This window comes from Nerophis ophidion, linkage group LG23 (genome assembly GCF_033978795.1).
Source record: "Nerophis ophidion isolate RoL-2023_Sa linkage group LG23, RoL_Noph_v1.0, whole genome shotgun sequence".
In the NCBI taxonomy this organism is placed as follows: domain Eukaryota; kingdom Metazoa; phylum Chordata; class Actinopteri; order Syngnathiformes; family Syngnathidae; genus Nerophis; species Nerophis ophidion.
Genome location: NC_084633.1, coordinates 38,147,640 through 38,162,724, shown reverse-complemented (window position 1 = coordinate 38,162,724; position 15,085 = coordinate 38,147,640). Strand labels below are relative to the sequence as shown.

General features: G+C 38.5%; 1 protein-coding gene across 16 annotated transcripts in view; it reads right to left on the bottom strand.

The window, feature by feature from the left end:
* Positions 1 to 15,085, bottom strand: part of LOC133541212 (RNA binding protein fox-1 homolog 2-like) — a 176,455-nt gene that overhangs the window by 20,768 nt on the left and 140,602 nt on the right. For all 16 annotated transcript variants that reach the window (XM_061884408.1, XM_061884419.1, XM_061884420.1 and 13 more), the window contains one exon: positions 7,729 to 7,771. In XM_061884408.1, the coding sequence (XP_061740392.1) occupies positions 7,729 to 7,771 (43 nt within the window). The remainder of the gene's footprint in view (positions 1 to 7,728; positions 7,772 to 15,085) is intronic.

The window sequence follows — 15,085 nt, the reverse complement described above, 5'->3', positions numbered from 1 at the left end:
TTTAAAAATCCTGATTAAAAGAAATGTTTTGACGGTGGAACGGTTGAAGTGGGTTGAAAAATGTGGAAGGAGTAGTTGCCAGAGAAAAGGGTCAAAAAAAGGTTTGGAAAAAAATGGGAATTCCCGGATTTTTTTTTTTTTACTTGGGGAAAAAGTACTTTCAATTTCCAGGAATGTGTTGAAGGTGGAATGGATTGAATTGGATGAAAAATGTGAAAATGGTTTAAGTTTGAAAAATGGCCAATTTCAATTACAATGGGAAAAATGTCCTGGAAAACTTGAAATCTGGGAATTTGGGGACTTCATCAAGGAAAAGCCCGCGATTCCTGAATAAGCTGAACAGTTTGAAGTTGGAACGCTTTGAATCGGGTAGAAAATGTGGAAGGTAGAGCGCGACATAATCTGAAGAAGAAGAAGAAGAAGAAGTTGAACGAGAAGAGGCAATTCCTAGAGCAATTGTGTGTGTAAATGCTCCAATGCTGAAGTTGAACTGAAATCCAGGAATGTGTTGTTGTTGCAATGTTTCAAATTGGTCGAGATATGTGGTAGAAGGAACATTTGTAATTAAGAAATGGTATTAAGGAATTCCTGGAATTTTGGGAAAACCAGGAATTTTAAAAATCCTGATTAAAAGAAATGTTTTGACGGTGGAACGGTTGAAGTGGGTTGAAAAATGTGGAAGGAGTAGTTGCCAGAGAAAAGGGTCAAAAAAAGGTTTGGAAAAAAATGGGAATTCCTGGATTTTTTTTTTTTTACTTGGGGAAAAAGTACTTTTAATTTCCAGGAATGTGTTGAAGGTGGAATGGATTGAATTGGATGAAAAATGTGGAAATGGTTTAAGTTTGAAAAATGGCCAATTTCAATTAGAATGGGAAAAATGTCCTGGAAAACTTGAAATCTGGGAAATCTGGGAATTTGGGGACTTCGTCAAGGAAAAGCCTGCGGGCGGCATAGCTCGGTTGGTAGAGCGGCCGTGCCAGCAACTTGAGGGTTGCAGGTTCAATTCCCGCTTCCGCCATCCTAGTCACTGCCGTTGTGTCCTTGGGCAAGACACTTTACCCACCTGCTCCCAGTGCCACCCACACTGGTTTAAATGTAACTTAGATATTGGCTTTCACTATGTAAAGCGCTCTGAGTAACTAGAGAAAAGCGCTACATAAATATAATTCACTTCACTTCACTTCATATTGCGTACAATTGACCACTAAATGGTAACACCCCAACATATTTTTTAACTTGTTTAAGTCGGGGTTCACGTTAATCAATTCATGGTAAAAAAAAATGTTGTGAATTTAATTTATATAGCGCTTTTCTCTAGTGACTCAAAGCGCATTTATATAGTGAAAGCCAATATCTAAGTTACATTTAAAGCAGTGTGGGTGGCACTGGGAGCAGGTGGGTAAAGTGTCTTGCCCAAGGACACGACGGCAGGGACTAGGTTGGCGGAAGCGGGGGTCGAACCTGGAACCCTCAAGTTGCCGAGCTATACCGCCCCATTGTCGAAGGTGGAATGGTTTGTATGTGTTGAAAAATGTGGGAATTGTGTAACTTGGGAAAATATCCCATTAATTTCAATGGGAACTTCCTGGAAATTTGGGGATTTTGGGAAAAGCTGATGATTAAGAGCATTATTGTTCTAAATGACCTTAATTGGTTGGTGTTGGAATTGTTGAAATGGGGCAGGAGATGTTGAAGTAGTAAATGGTATTAGGGAATTTCGGGAATTTTTTTGAACTTGGAAAAAGGGTAGTTTGAATTCCCAGAAAGGCGGAATGGTTTGAATATGTTGAATAATGTGGGCATTGTGGAAGTTTTCCAGTTCAAAAAACAACTTTGTTTAGAGGAATGTTTGGACAGTGGCACGGTTGAAGTGGGTTGACAAATGTGGAAGGAGTAGTCGGCAGAAAAAAAAAAAAGGCTGGAAATAGGGCTCTGGAAAACCAGGAATTCTGGAAAATCCTGGAATTTTTTGGAACTCGGAAAAGGGGAAATATGAATTTCCAGTTTTGATTGATTGAGACTTGTATTAGTAGATCACACAGTACAGTACATATTCCATACAATTGACCACTAAATGGTAACACTCCAAAAAGTTTTTCAACTTGTTTAAGTCGGGGTCCACATTAACCAATTCATGGTAAAAAAAAAAAATGGTGAAGTGAATTATATTTATATAGCGCTTTTCTCTAGTGACTCAAAGTACTTTACATAGTGAAAGCCAATCTCTAAGTTACCGTATTTCCTTGAATTCCTGCCGGGGCGCTAATTAATTTAAAACCTTTTCTCACTCCTGCGCTTACCAAAGGCATGCGGTAAAAGTAAGCATGCGCTTATTATTTTAAAACCTCTTCTCACTCCAGCACGTACCAAACTTTGTATGCAGTAAAAATTTGAGTGTGATGTAAGCCTGGACCTTAAATCCCACTGAATAGCTCTTAATCTTCTTCCCTTTATGCGATTTCAAATTACTGGTATTGTAATCAGCCTCCTCCATTTTGAAAATGATGAGAGGGGAAGTGTCACTCGTGACGTCACGAGTTTGACCCGGCGGTAATACTAAGCATGCGCTGATTATTTTGGGAAGCGAGTTTGACCAGGCAGTAATTCAAGGCAGGCGCATACTATATGCCCTGCGGTAATTCAAGGAAATACGGTACATTTAAAGCACCGGGAGCAGGAGGGTAAAGTGTCTTGCCCAAGGACACAACGGCAGTGATTAGGATGGCTGAAGTGGGGATCGAACCTGGAAACCTCAAGTTGCTGGCACGGCCACTCTACCAACTGAGCTATACCGACCCAAATCTGGGAATTTTTGAAATGTGTCAAGGAAAAGCCCGCAATTCTCCAATAGACTAAACAGTTTGAAGTTGGTGGAAAATGTGGAAGGTAAAGCGCGCCAAAATGTGGAGAAGAAGAAGAATAAGTAGATGAATGTTGGGTGTAGAAAAAGCCTATGTGTGAATGTTTGGAGCACGCACGCACGCACGCACGCACGCACGCACGCACGCACGCACGCACGCACGCACGCACGCACGCACGCACGCACGCACGCACGCACGCACGCACGCACGCACGCACGCACGCACGCACGCACGCACGCACACACGCACACACACACACACACACACACACACACACACACACACACACACAGTCGGGCCTATGCTGACACGTCAGATGAGAGTTGAAAGGTGGTCAAACACAGCACAAAGGTGTGCAGTGAGCAGAAGAGCTTGGTAATGTAGCAGCAGGTGAGGCGGGTTATTTAGGGAGCAGCAAGGCTTTCTGGGTAAGTGGAAGAAGTGTGGAGAGGGAGGCTGCTAGCAGAATGTCCACATGCAACAGCTGCTGGGCACATGCTTGAATAACACTCTAAACCTCTTTCATTTGAGGCCCTGGTCAGCGTCTCACACCCTGCTGTGGGACTCAACTGCTGTGTATGCGACACTTTCATAACAATATGTAATATGTACAATATACACACTGCAAGTGTAGTATCATGTAGTAACAGACACCTTCATAACAATCTGTAATATGTACAATATACACACTGCAAGTATATATATCATGTAGTAACAGACACCTTCATAACAATATGTAATATGTACAATATGCACACTGCAAGTATATATATAATGTAGTAACAGAAACCTTCATAACAATATGTAATATGTACAATATACACACTGCAAGTATATATATCATGTAGTAACAGACACCTTCATAACAATATGTAATATGTACAATATACACACTGCAAGTATATATATCATGTAGTAACAGACACCTTCATAACAATATGTAATATGTACAATATACACACTGCAAGTATATATATCATGTAGTAACAGACACCTTCATAACACAATATGTAATATGTACAATATACACACTGCAAGTATATATATCATGTAGTAACAGACACCTTCATAACAATATGTAATATGTACAATATACACACTGCAAGTATATATGTATAATGTAGCAACAGACACCTTCATAACAATATGTAATATGTACAATATGCACACTGCAAGTATATATATAATGTAGTAACAGAAACCTTCATAACAATATGTAATATGTACAATATACACACTGCAAGTATATATGTATAATGTAGCAACAGACACCTTCATAACAATATGTAATATGTACAATATGCACACTGCAAGTATATATGTATAATGTAGCAACAGACACCTTCATAACAATATGTAATATGTACAATATGCACACTGCAAGTATATATATAATGTAGTAACAGAAACCTTCATAACAATATTTAATATGTACAATATACACACTAAGTATATATGTATAATGTAGCAACAGACACCTTCATAACAATATGTAATATGTACAATATACACACTGCAAGTATATATATAATGTAGTAACAGACACCTTCATAACAATATGTAATATGTACAATATGCACACTGCAAGTATATATATAATGTAGTAACAGAAACCTTCATAACAATATGTAATATGTATAATATACACACTGCAAGTATATATATCATGTAGTAACAGACACCTTCATAACAATATGTAATATGTACAATATACACACTGCAAGTATATATATCATGTAGTAACAGACACCTTCATAACAATATGTAATATGTACAATATACACACTGCAAGTATATATATATAATGTAGTAACAGACACAATAACAATATGTAATATGTACAATATACACACTGCAAGTATATATATATAATGTAGCAACAGACACCTTCATAACAATATGTAATATGTACAATATGCACATTGCAAGTATATATGTATAATGTAGCAACAGACACCTTCATAACAATATGTAATATGTACAATATGCACACTGCAAGTATATATGTATAATGTAGCAACAGACACCTTCATAACAATATGTAATATGTACAATATGCACACTGCAAGTATATATATAATGTAGTAACAGAAACCTTCATAACAATATTTAATATGTACAATATACACACTAAGTATATATGTATAATGTAGCAACAGACACCTTCATAACAATATGTAATATGTACAATATACACACTGCAAGTATATATATAATGTAGTAACAGACACCTTCATAACAATATGTAATATGTACAATATGCACACTGCAAGTATATATATAATGTAGTAACAGAAACCTTCATAACAATATGTAATATGTATAATATACACACTGCAAGTATATATATCATGTAGTAACAGACACCTTCATAACAATATGTAATATGTACAATATACACACTGCAAGTATATATATAATGTAGTAACAGACACAATAACAATATGTAATATGTACAATATACACACTGCAAGTATATATATATAATGTAGCAACAGACACCTTCATAACAATATGTAATATGTACAATATGCACACTGCAAGTATATATGTATAATGTAGCAACAGACACCTTCATAACAATATGTAATATGTACAATATGCACACTGCAAGTATATATGTATAATGTAGCAACAGACACCTTCATAACAATATGTAATATGTACAATATACACACTGCAAGTATACATATATAATGTAGTAACAGACACCTTCATAACAATATGTAATATGTACAATATACACACTGCAAGTATATATATCATGTAGTAACAGACACCTTCATAACAATATGTAATATGTACAATATACACACTGCAAGTATATATATAATGTAGTAACAGACACCTTCATAACAATATGTAATATGTACAATATACACACTGCAAGTATATATATAATGTAGTAACAGACACCTTCATAACAATATGTAATATCTACAATATACACACTGCAAGTATACATATATAATGTAGTAACAGACAATATGTAATATGTACAATATTCACATTATTTTGGTCATTTTAATCATTGCCAGAGCTCACACTCCAACAGGCTCCTTCAGCTTGGTTGGATTGAAGAACTCCTTCATCCAGCTGTATAAAACACTGGCCATACAGCAAGAGATGACATCTGTCTAATACCTGACATGTTTGCTACCTCTCTTTATTTATCATGTACATTTTCTGCTGGATCTACTCTCTTATTACATATACTGTAATATTGTACATGGTTATTGTTGTATATTGTAAATATGATATAAAAATCTGATCTAATAGAAAAATATATCAGTATATATATTTTACTGTATATGTAATATGTAAATATTACATATGTTATATTTGATATTGCTACTACGGTACATTTTTTGTCTACTTTATACGTGCATTATCCTTTCCATCCTCAGTAACTGGGCTCCCGTCTGGAACAATGTCCTTTGTGGATCAATAAAGTTTGTCTAAGTCTAATGTTGGCAGGTCTGCTCTTTGAAACTTAGCTTTTAAACGCTTTGGTACATTTTCAACACCTTTTATTCAGCACAGAAATGAGAGTGAAGGTCTATTCTGCACAAGCTGGTCAACCAACCCAAAGACATCAGTGAGAGAATGGGTGCCATTTAGTGGTTTAGTAGACAAAAAAACAAAAGTTTTCAGTGAGTTAGTAAAAAGGGAGGGGAAAAAAGCACAATAATTGGAAGCATGGACTAAAAGACATCAGGTTCCAGGCCAGATCAGAAGGAAAGCAATGCACACTGTAGTAGAGCCTACCTGAGGCACCCTGGGACTAAGGACTGAGTCCTGAAACACTAGTCTATAGAGAGAACACAAACAAGCCTGGTCAAGCCGGATACACACTTTGCTCATCGACCTTAGACCTTGCTCATCGACCTTAGACTTTGCTCATCGACCTTAGACTTTGCTCATCGACCTTAGACTTTGCTCATCGACCTTAGACTTTGCTCATCGACCTTAGACTTTGCTCATCGACCTTAGACTTTGCTCATCGACCTTAGACTTTGCTCATCGACCTTAGACTTTGCTCATCGACCTTAGAATTTGCTCATCGACCTTAGACTTTGCTCATCGACCTTAGACTTTGCTCATCGACCTTAGAATTTGCTCATCGACCTTAGACTTTGCTCATCGACCTTAGACTTTGCTCATCGACCTTAGACTTTGCTCATCGACCTTAGACTTTGCTCATCGACCTTAGACTTTGCTCATCGACCTTAGACTTTGCTCATCGACCTTAGACTTTGCTCATCGACCTTAGACTTTGCTCATCGACCTTAGATTTTTCTCATCGACCTTAGAATTTGCTCATCGACCTTAGACTTTGCTCATCGACCTTAGAATTTGCTCATCGACCTTAGACTTTGCTCATCGACCTTAGACTTTGCTCATCGACCTTAGAATTTGCTCATCGACCTTAGACTTTGCTCATCGACCTTAGACTTTGCTCATCGACCTTAGACTTTGCTCATCGACCTTAGACTTTGCTCATCGACCTTAGACTTTGCTCATCGACCTTAGACTTTGCTCATCGACCTTAGAATTTGCTCATCGACCTTAGACTTTGCTCATCGACCTTAGACTTTGCTCGTCCGCCCACAGAGCAGCGGCGTTCACACCCTCAAACTCAAAATGACATTGACCTCTCCTTTGACCTGAGCTGCGGGCAAATTGAAGCACTTCCCAAGACTGTCCACAGAAAGCGTAAGGGAGTGGGGGAGTGTCACCTTGCCCACTCCGCGTTGCCAATGACAGGATCAAAACATGCCCAAGCACACCCAGGGGGGGGGGGGGGGGGAAGAGCGGGAGGAAGTCGTGGGGCGGAGATGTGCCGGTGGGAGGTGAGGTTACTTACATACAAGTCTGCAGCGCCGTAAAACCCATCCTGATACACCACACTGAGAGAGAGAGAGACAGAGAGAGGCATGATGGGGAGGTTGTGGAGTGGTGCAAAAAAGGTGGTGCACAGTCCCAAGAAGCATGGTGGGTGAGAGAGAGAGAGAGAGAGAGAGAGAGAGAGAGAGAGAGTTATTTCACAGCCATGCAGCATGCAGGATAACAACTTTCTTTAAAAAGGACAATTTGTCAAAGACCTGAACAAGATGTAGTCATCCTCCACGCCACCAGGGGGCAGCAGTGACTGACCGTCTCTCCTTAAATGCTTTTAAATGTAAACATTTCGAAGGAGCTAAGTTATGTGTAAGTGTTTGACTTGATGTCCATCCTGTCACTTTCATGTGTTCATCTGCTGCCGGGACTCCCTTATAAAAGAGGTTTTTCCATCTCAATAAGATTTTAAAACAGAACTTGCGAAAGTGTGCATTGAAAACCTCAGAATATAAAGTTAAAGTAGCAATGGTTGTCACACACACACACACACAAGGTGTGGCGAAATTATTATCTGCATTTGACCCATCACCCTTGATCCCCCCCTGGGAGGTGAGGGGAGCAGTGAGCAACAGCGGTGGCCACGCCCGGGAATGATTTTTGGTGTTTTAACCCCCAATTCCAAGCCTTGATGCTGAGTGCAAAGCAGGGAGGTAATGGCTCCTGTTTTTATAGTCTTTGGTATGACTCGGCCGGGATTTAAACTCACAACCAACCGATCTCAGGGCGGACATGCACTCTAACATATGTAGAAAAAAACCTAAACATTGAATGTAAAAGCATGCTGCGTGTCTTGCAGAGGACCCGCCAAGACTGGGTCACTTCCTGTCTGGAAATATTTCCCCGCAGTGCTTCTTCGATGTCACATGCAGTGTTATTTTAATTATTTATTATTAGTAGTATTATTATTATTCTTCGTTCAATTCAAAGAATAGCTTGCCTCGTAGTAAAAGGGAACAAGACACTACAAATAAAGAAGATTAAAAAAAAAGCATAATTTATTTCTTAAATGTTGATTTTTTTAAACGAGGTACAGCCTGAAAAAATGATCAGTCTTGTAATTTCGTTTTTGGCCCGAAAGGGACAAGCGGTAGAAAATGGAAGGAAGGAAGGTGTAAATAAAAGAGAAGTGTTGGATACTTCTCTTGTTTTTATTAAATGTTTGGGTAGAATTTTATCAAACAAAACCATCTTCCTCCACTTATCTGAGCTGGGGTCTCGGGGGCAGCAGCCTAAGCAGGGAAGCCCAGACTTCCCTCTCCCCAGCCACTTGGTGTAGCTCTTCCCTGGGATCCAGAGACATAGTCTTCCCAACATGTCCTGGGTCTTCCCCGTGGCCTCCTACCGGTCGGACTTCCCGAGGTGGCCTCCTGACCAGATGCCTGAACCACCTCATCTGGCTCCTCTCCATGTGGAGGCTTTACTTTGACCTCCTCACCCCATCTCTAAACTCATTCCAACCGCTTGTACACGTAATCTTGTCGTTTCGATCATAACCCAAAGCTCACGACCATAGGTGAGGATAGGAACGTAGATCGAGCGGTAAATTGAGAGCTTTGCCTTCCGGCTCAGCTCCTTCTTCACCACAATGGAATGCTTGAAGACGCTGCAGCGATCCGCCTGTCGATCTCACCAACCACTCTTCCCTCACTGGTGGACAAGACTCCCAGGTACTAGAACTCCTTCACTTGGGGCAAGATCTCTTACCCAACTGTTGATTTGGAGGTATACTTGGGATCCTTGTCCTGTTGGAAGGTCCAACGTCTCCCAAGCCTCAGCTTCCTCACTGACTTCATGACATTTGCAGCTAATATATCCTGCTAGGAAATAGAATTCATAATGCCTTGAACGCGCTGGAGATTCCCGGTACCTGAGGCAGAGAAACAGCCCCAGAGCATGATTGACCCCCCACCATGCTTAACAGTAGGCAAGGTGTTCTTCTCTTTGTAAGCTTCATTTTTTCTCTTCCAGACATAACGTTGATTCATAGGCCCAAAGAGTTCCACTTTTGTCTCATCACTCCATAGAACAGTTTCCCAAAACCTTTGGGGTTTGTCCAGATGATTTTTGGCATACTGGAGTCTAATTTACTTGTGCCTGGTAGTCAGAAGTGGGGTGCGCCTGGGAGTTCTGGCATGGAGGCGCCTTATTGTCTGGGACGAAACCTGCGTTCCCCCCTCTGCAATGTCCTGTTGTAGTTCCTCAGCTGTTACCCGGGGGTTTTTCACCACTGTACGCTTCAAATACCGGACAGCATCCTCTTTCTACCACGCCCAGGTAGTGTTTCCACTGTGCATTTAGCTTTAAACTTGCGAATTATGCTCCCAACTGTGTCTCTTGGAATGTGTAATGTCTTTGCTATTTTCTTATATCCATATCCTTTCTTATGAAGAGAAATGACCTCCTCTCTTGACTTCTTTGACCACTCCCTGGACTTCACCATGTTGCAAATACACCATTGACCATCTACAAGAAGCTGAGCGTCACAGTCTTTTTCAATCAGTTTAATTGTTGCTCGTTATGGTTCTAATCACATCTACAGGTGTTTTCAACACCTGATTGAAAAGACCTTATTCAAATTCTGTTCTTAAGAGTTATGATGTTCAAGGGGTTGAATAATTTTGTCAATGAGATATTAAGAGAAATGACACTGTTTGGTATGTTACAAAATATAATGTTGTAATTCACGTTGCATTTGTCTATTTAATGCATCTTTATTTGATTTGACTATAAACAAAAACACAGAATAAATGTCCAACTTGCTAAAACACCAAAATTGTGTGGGCGTTGAATACTTTTGATCACAACTGTACATTCCCACATCATGTGGCCCCACAACCTTTACACCTGGCCTGTTTGTCAGCTACTTTCCAACGGACCAAGTGGAGGAGGATGTATTTATTTATTCATGGTAGAGAGGTTTATTGCGAGAAGCATGAAGAGAAGAATGTAAGTGTGTGTGACGGTGATGACTTACTAGTCAGCAGTGATGACATGGAGGAGACACTAAGTCCTCCTTTCTGTCCCACACCACATCACACTGCTTGCTTTTTCACATCTCATTTGTCCAGCTGCCATACTTTATCTAATGAACTCAACTCCAACTAACTCATATTACAAACCCCGTTTCCATATGAGTTGGGAAACTGTTAGATGTAAATATAAACAGAATACAATGATTTGCAAATCCTTTTCAACCCATATTCAGTTGAATATGCTACAAAGACAACATATTTGATGTTCAAACTCATAAACATTTTTTTTGTTTGCAAATAATCATTAACTTTAAGAATTTGATGCCAGCAACACGTGACAAAGAAGTTGGGAAAGGTGGCAATAAATACTGATAAAGTTGAGGAATGCTCATCAAACGCTTATTTGGAACATCCCACAGGTGTGCAGGCTAATTGGGAACAGGTGGGTGCCATGATTGGGTATAAAAACAGCTTCCATGACATGCCAAGTAATTCACAAACAAGGATGGGGGGAGGGTCACCACTTTGTAAGCAAATTGTCGAACAGTTTTAGAACAACATTTCTCAACGTTGCAAGGAATTTAGGGATTTTACCATCTACGCTCCTTAAAATCATCAAAAGGTTCAGAGAATCTGGAGAAATCACTGCACGTAAGCGATGATATTACGGATCTTTGATCCCTCAGGCGGTACTGCATCAAAAACCAACATCAGTGTGTAAAGGATATCACCACATGGGCTCAAGAACACTTCATAAAACCACTGTCAGTAACTACAGTTGGTCGCTACATCTGCAAGTACAAGTTAAAACTCTACCATGATAAGCAAAACCTATTTATCAACAATACCCAGAAACACCACCGGCTTCGCTGGGCCCGAGATCATCTATGATTGACTGATGCAAAGTGGAAAAGTGTTCTGAGGTCTGACGAGTCCACATTTCAAATTATATTTGGAAACTGTGGACGTGGTGTCCTCCGGAACAAAGAGGAAAGTAACCAGCCGGATTGTTATAGACACAAAGTGTAAAAGCCAGCATGTGTGATGGTATGGGGGTGTATTCGTGCCCAAGGCATGGGTAACTTACACATCTGTGAAGGCACCATTAATGCTGAATAGTCCATACAAGTTTTGGAGCAACATATGTTGTCTTCCAAGCAACGTTATCATTGACGCCCCTGTTTATTTCAGCAAGACAATGCCAAGCCACGTGTTATAACAGTGTGGCTTCAAAGTAAAAGAGTGCGGGTACTTTCCTGGCCCGCCTGCAGTCCAGGCATGTCTCCCATGGAAAATGTGTGGCGCATTATGAAGCGTAAAATACAACAACAGAGACCCCGGACTGTTGAAGGACTGAAGCTCTACATAAAACAAGAATGGGAAAGAATTCCACTTTCAAAGCTTCAACAATTAGTTTCCTCAGTTCCCAAACGTTTATTGAGTGTTGGTAAAAGAAAAGGTGATGTAACACAGTGGTGAACATGCCCTTTCCCAACTACTTTGGCACGTGTTGCAGCCATGAAATTCTAAGTTAATTATTATTTGCAAAAAAATAAATAAAGTTTATGAGTTTGAACATCAAATATGTTGTCTTTGTAGCATATTCAACTGAATATGGGTTGTAAAGGATTTACAAATCATTGTATTCTGTTTATATTTACATCTGACACAATTTCCCAACTCATATGGAAACGGGGTTTGTAACTCAACTCGAAATAACTCTTAATTAACTTGTATTATTTCAATTCCAATTAACTCAGGTTAAATCATATTAACTCAATTAATTTTAACTGAAATTATCGTACTAACTCAACTTGTAATAACTCTTAATTAACTTGTATTCATTCAATTCGTAATAACTCAAATGAACTCAACTCTAATGTCCTCAAGTTAACTGAACTCAAAATAACTTGTATTAACTCAATTCAATGTAACTCAACTCAAATGACCGCAACTTGAACTAACTCGTATCAACTCAACTTGAAATAACTCTTTATTAACTTGTATTATTTTAATTCGAATTAACTCAGATTAAATCAACTCAGATTAACTCAATACAAATTAACACATTAACTAAATTTAACTAAACAAAAATGAACTCAACTCGAACTAACTCGTACTAACTCAACTTGAAATAACTCTTAATTAACTTCTACTCATTTAATTCGTAATACCTCAAATTAATTTTACTCAAATGACCTCAAGTTAACTCAACTCAAAATAACTCGTATTAACAAAATTGAATTTAACTCAACTCAAACCAACTCATATTAACTCAACTCAAAATAACTCTTAATTCAATTCGAATTAACTCAGATTAAATCAAATCAGATTAACGCAACACAAATTAACTCCATTCATCCATTAATTTTCTACTGCTTGTCCCTAAAATGAACTCAACTCGAACTAACTCTTAATTTACTCTTATTTATTAAATTCGAATTAACTCAAATTAACTAAACTCCGATGACCTCAAGTTAACTCAACTCAAAACAACTTGTGTTAACAAAATTCAATTTAACTCAACTCAAATTACCACAACTAGAACTAACTCGGATTAACACAACTCAAAATAACTCTTAACTCGTATTAATTCAATTCAAATGAACTCAGATTAAATCAACTCAGATTAATTTATACCAACTCACACAAATTAGCTCATATTAACTAAATTTAATTTAACTCAACTCAACTTGTATTACCTCAACTTGAAATAACTCTTAATTAACTTGTATTCATTCAATTCGGATGAACTCAAATGTCCTCAAGTTAACTAAACTCAAATTAACTCGTATTAACTAAATTCAATTTAATTCAACTCAAGTTAACTCAAAGCGAAACTAACTCGTATTAACTCAACTTGAAATAACTCTTAATTAACTCGTATTAATTTAATTTGAATAGCTGAAATTAACTCAACTCAAATTAATTCGTATTAACTAAATTTAATGTAACGCAACTCGAACTAACTTGTGATAACTCAACTTGAAAAAATTCAAAATTAACTCATATCAATTCAATTCAAATTAACTGAAATTAACTCAACTCAAATGATCTCAAGTTAAATCAACTCAAATTAACTCGTATTAACCAAATAACATTTTACTAACCTCAAATTAACTCAACGCGAACTAAGTCGTATTAACTCAACCAGAAATTAACTCTTAATTAACTCGTATTAAGTCACTTAGAAATAACTCAAATTGACGCAACTCAAATGACTTCAAATTAACTCAATTAAAATTAACTCGTATAAACTAAATTCAATTTAACTCAACTAAAATCAACAACAACTCGAACTTACTCATATTAACTCCAATACCACATGAAAGTGGTTGGTTATTTGTCCAGCTTCCATACAATTTTTTATACACTTTGCAATAAATACATTGGCGGCAAACTCCGTAGCTTGCTAGCTTGTGTGCGCTGGCTTTCTGAGACTCTTATTTTGTCAGCGCAGGTCGGATGGAGCAGCGCTTTTATTGTGAAGAAAGGAACTCGCCAACTTTCTGAGACTCTTATTTTGTCAGCGCAGGCAGGTTGGAGCAGCGCTTTTATTGTGAAGACAGGAACTGTGCGGTCGGTCTTTAGAGTTTTGACGGCAGGTACGGCGTAAGAGTCCGTGTTGCTCGCCTTCTTGTCGGTCGTTTTTTCTTAATAATGATCTGGCAGCAGCTAGCGTCGCCTCACAAGACCCTCGGGTGTTGTGAATGTCAATCAAGTGACCAAAGTCACGTCTTGGTTAAGATTGATGAGTTCTAGGTTCATTTTTTGAATAGACCTCCATCAACCACCCCTGTTTTAGACTTCAACTAATAAATACTATATATCCGCAATTGGAGGAATTGTCAAATATGTATTTTATAGTGCGTGTTTTTGGTGGAAAGAGTACACAACTTGGTTGTGTACGCACATTTTACTCCTGCAGACTCAACTTTCACTGAGAAATGAGGCTTTTCCATCTGACGCTGGACTCTGGTCAACTTTATGAGCTGACTCCAGGACATAGTTGAGAGGTAGCACAATATTGCAGGACGCTTGTTCAGGTGTTGACAAATTGTCCTAACACGCTCCAACACAAAATGCATGACATGTTTACACACGCAAGTTCTCTTGATGACAACAAAGTGGTGCTGTGGTTAATTGGATGTTTCCATGGTGATGAAGTCAATGTTATGTGAAGCATGAGGTCGTGCTTTCATGGATATATTGTAAGTGCACATAATGAATGCCAGTTTAGTGCAGAGCAGGGATGGCCACGCCCCCCCGCTCATTTGATTGGTCGCTTCTTCTTCGTCATCATGACAAATGTACACACTGACAGTCGTCATCATGACAAATGTACACACT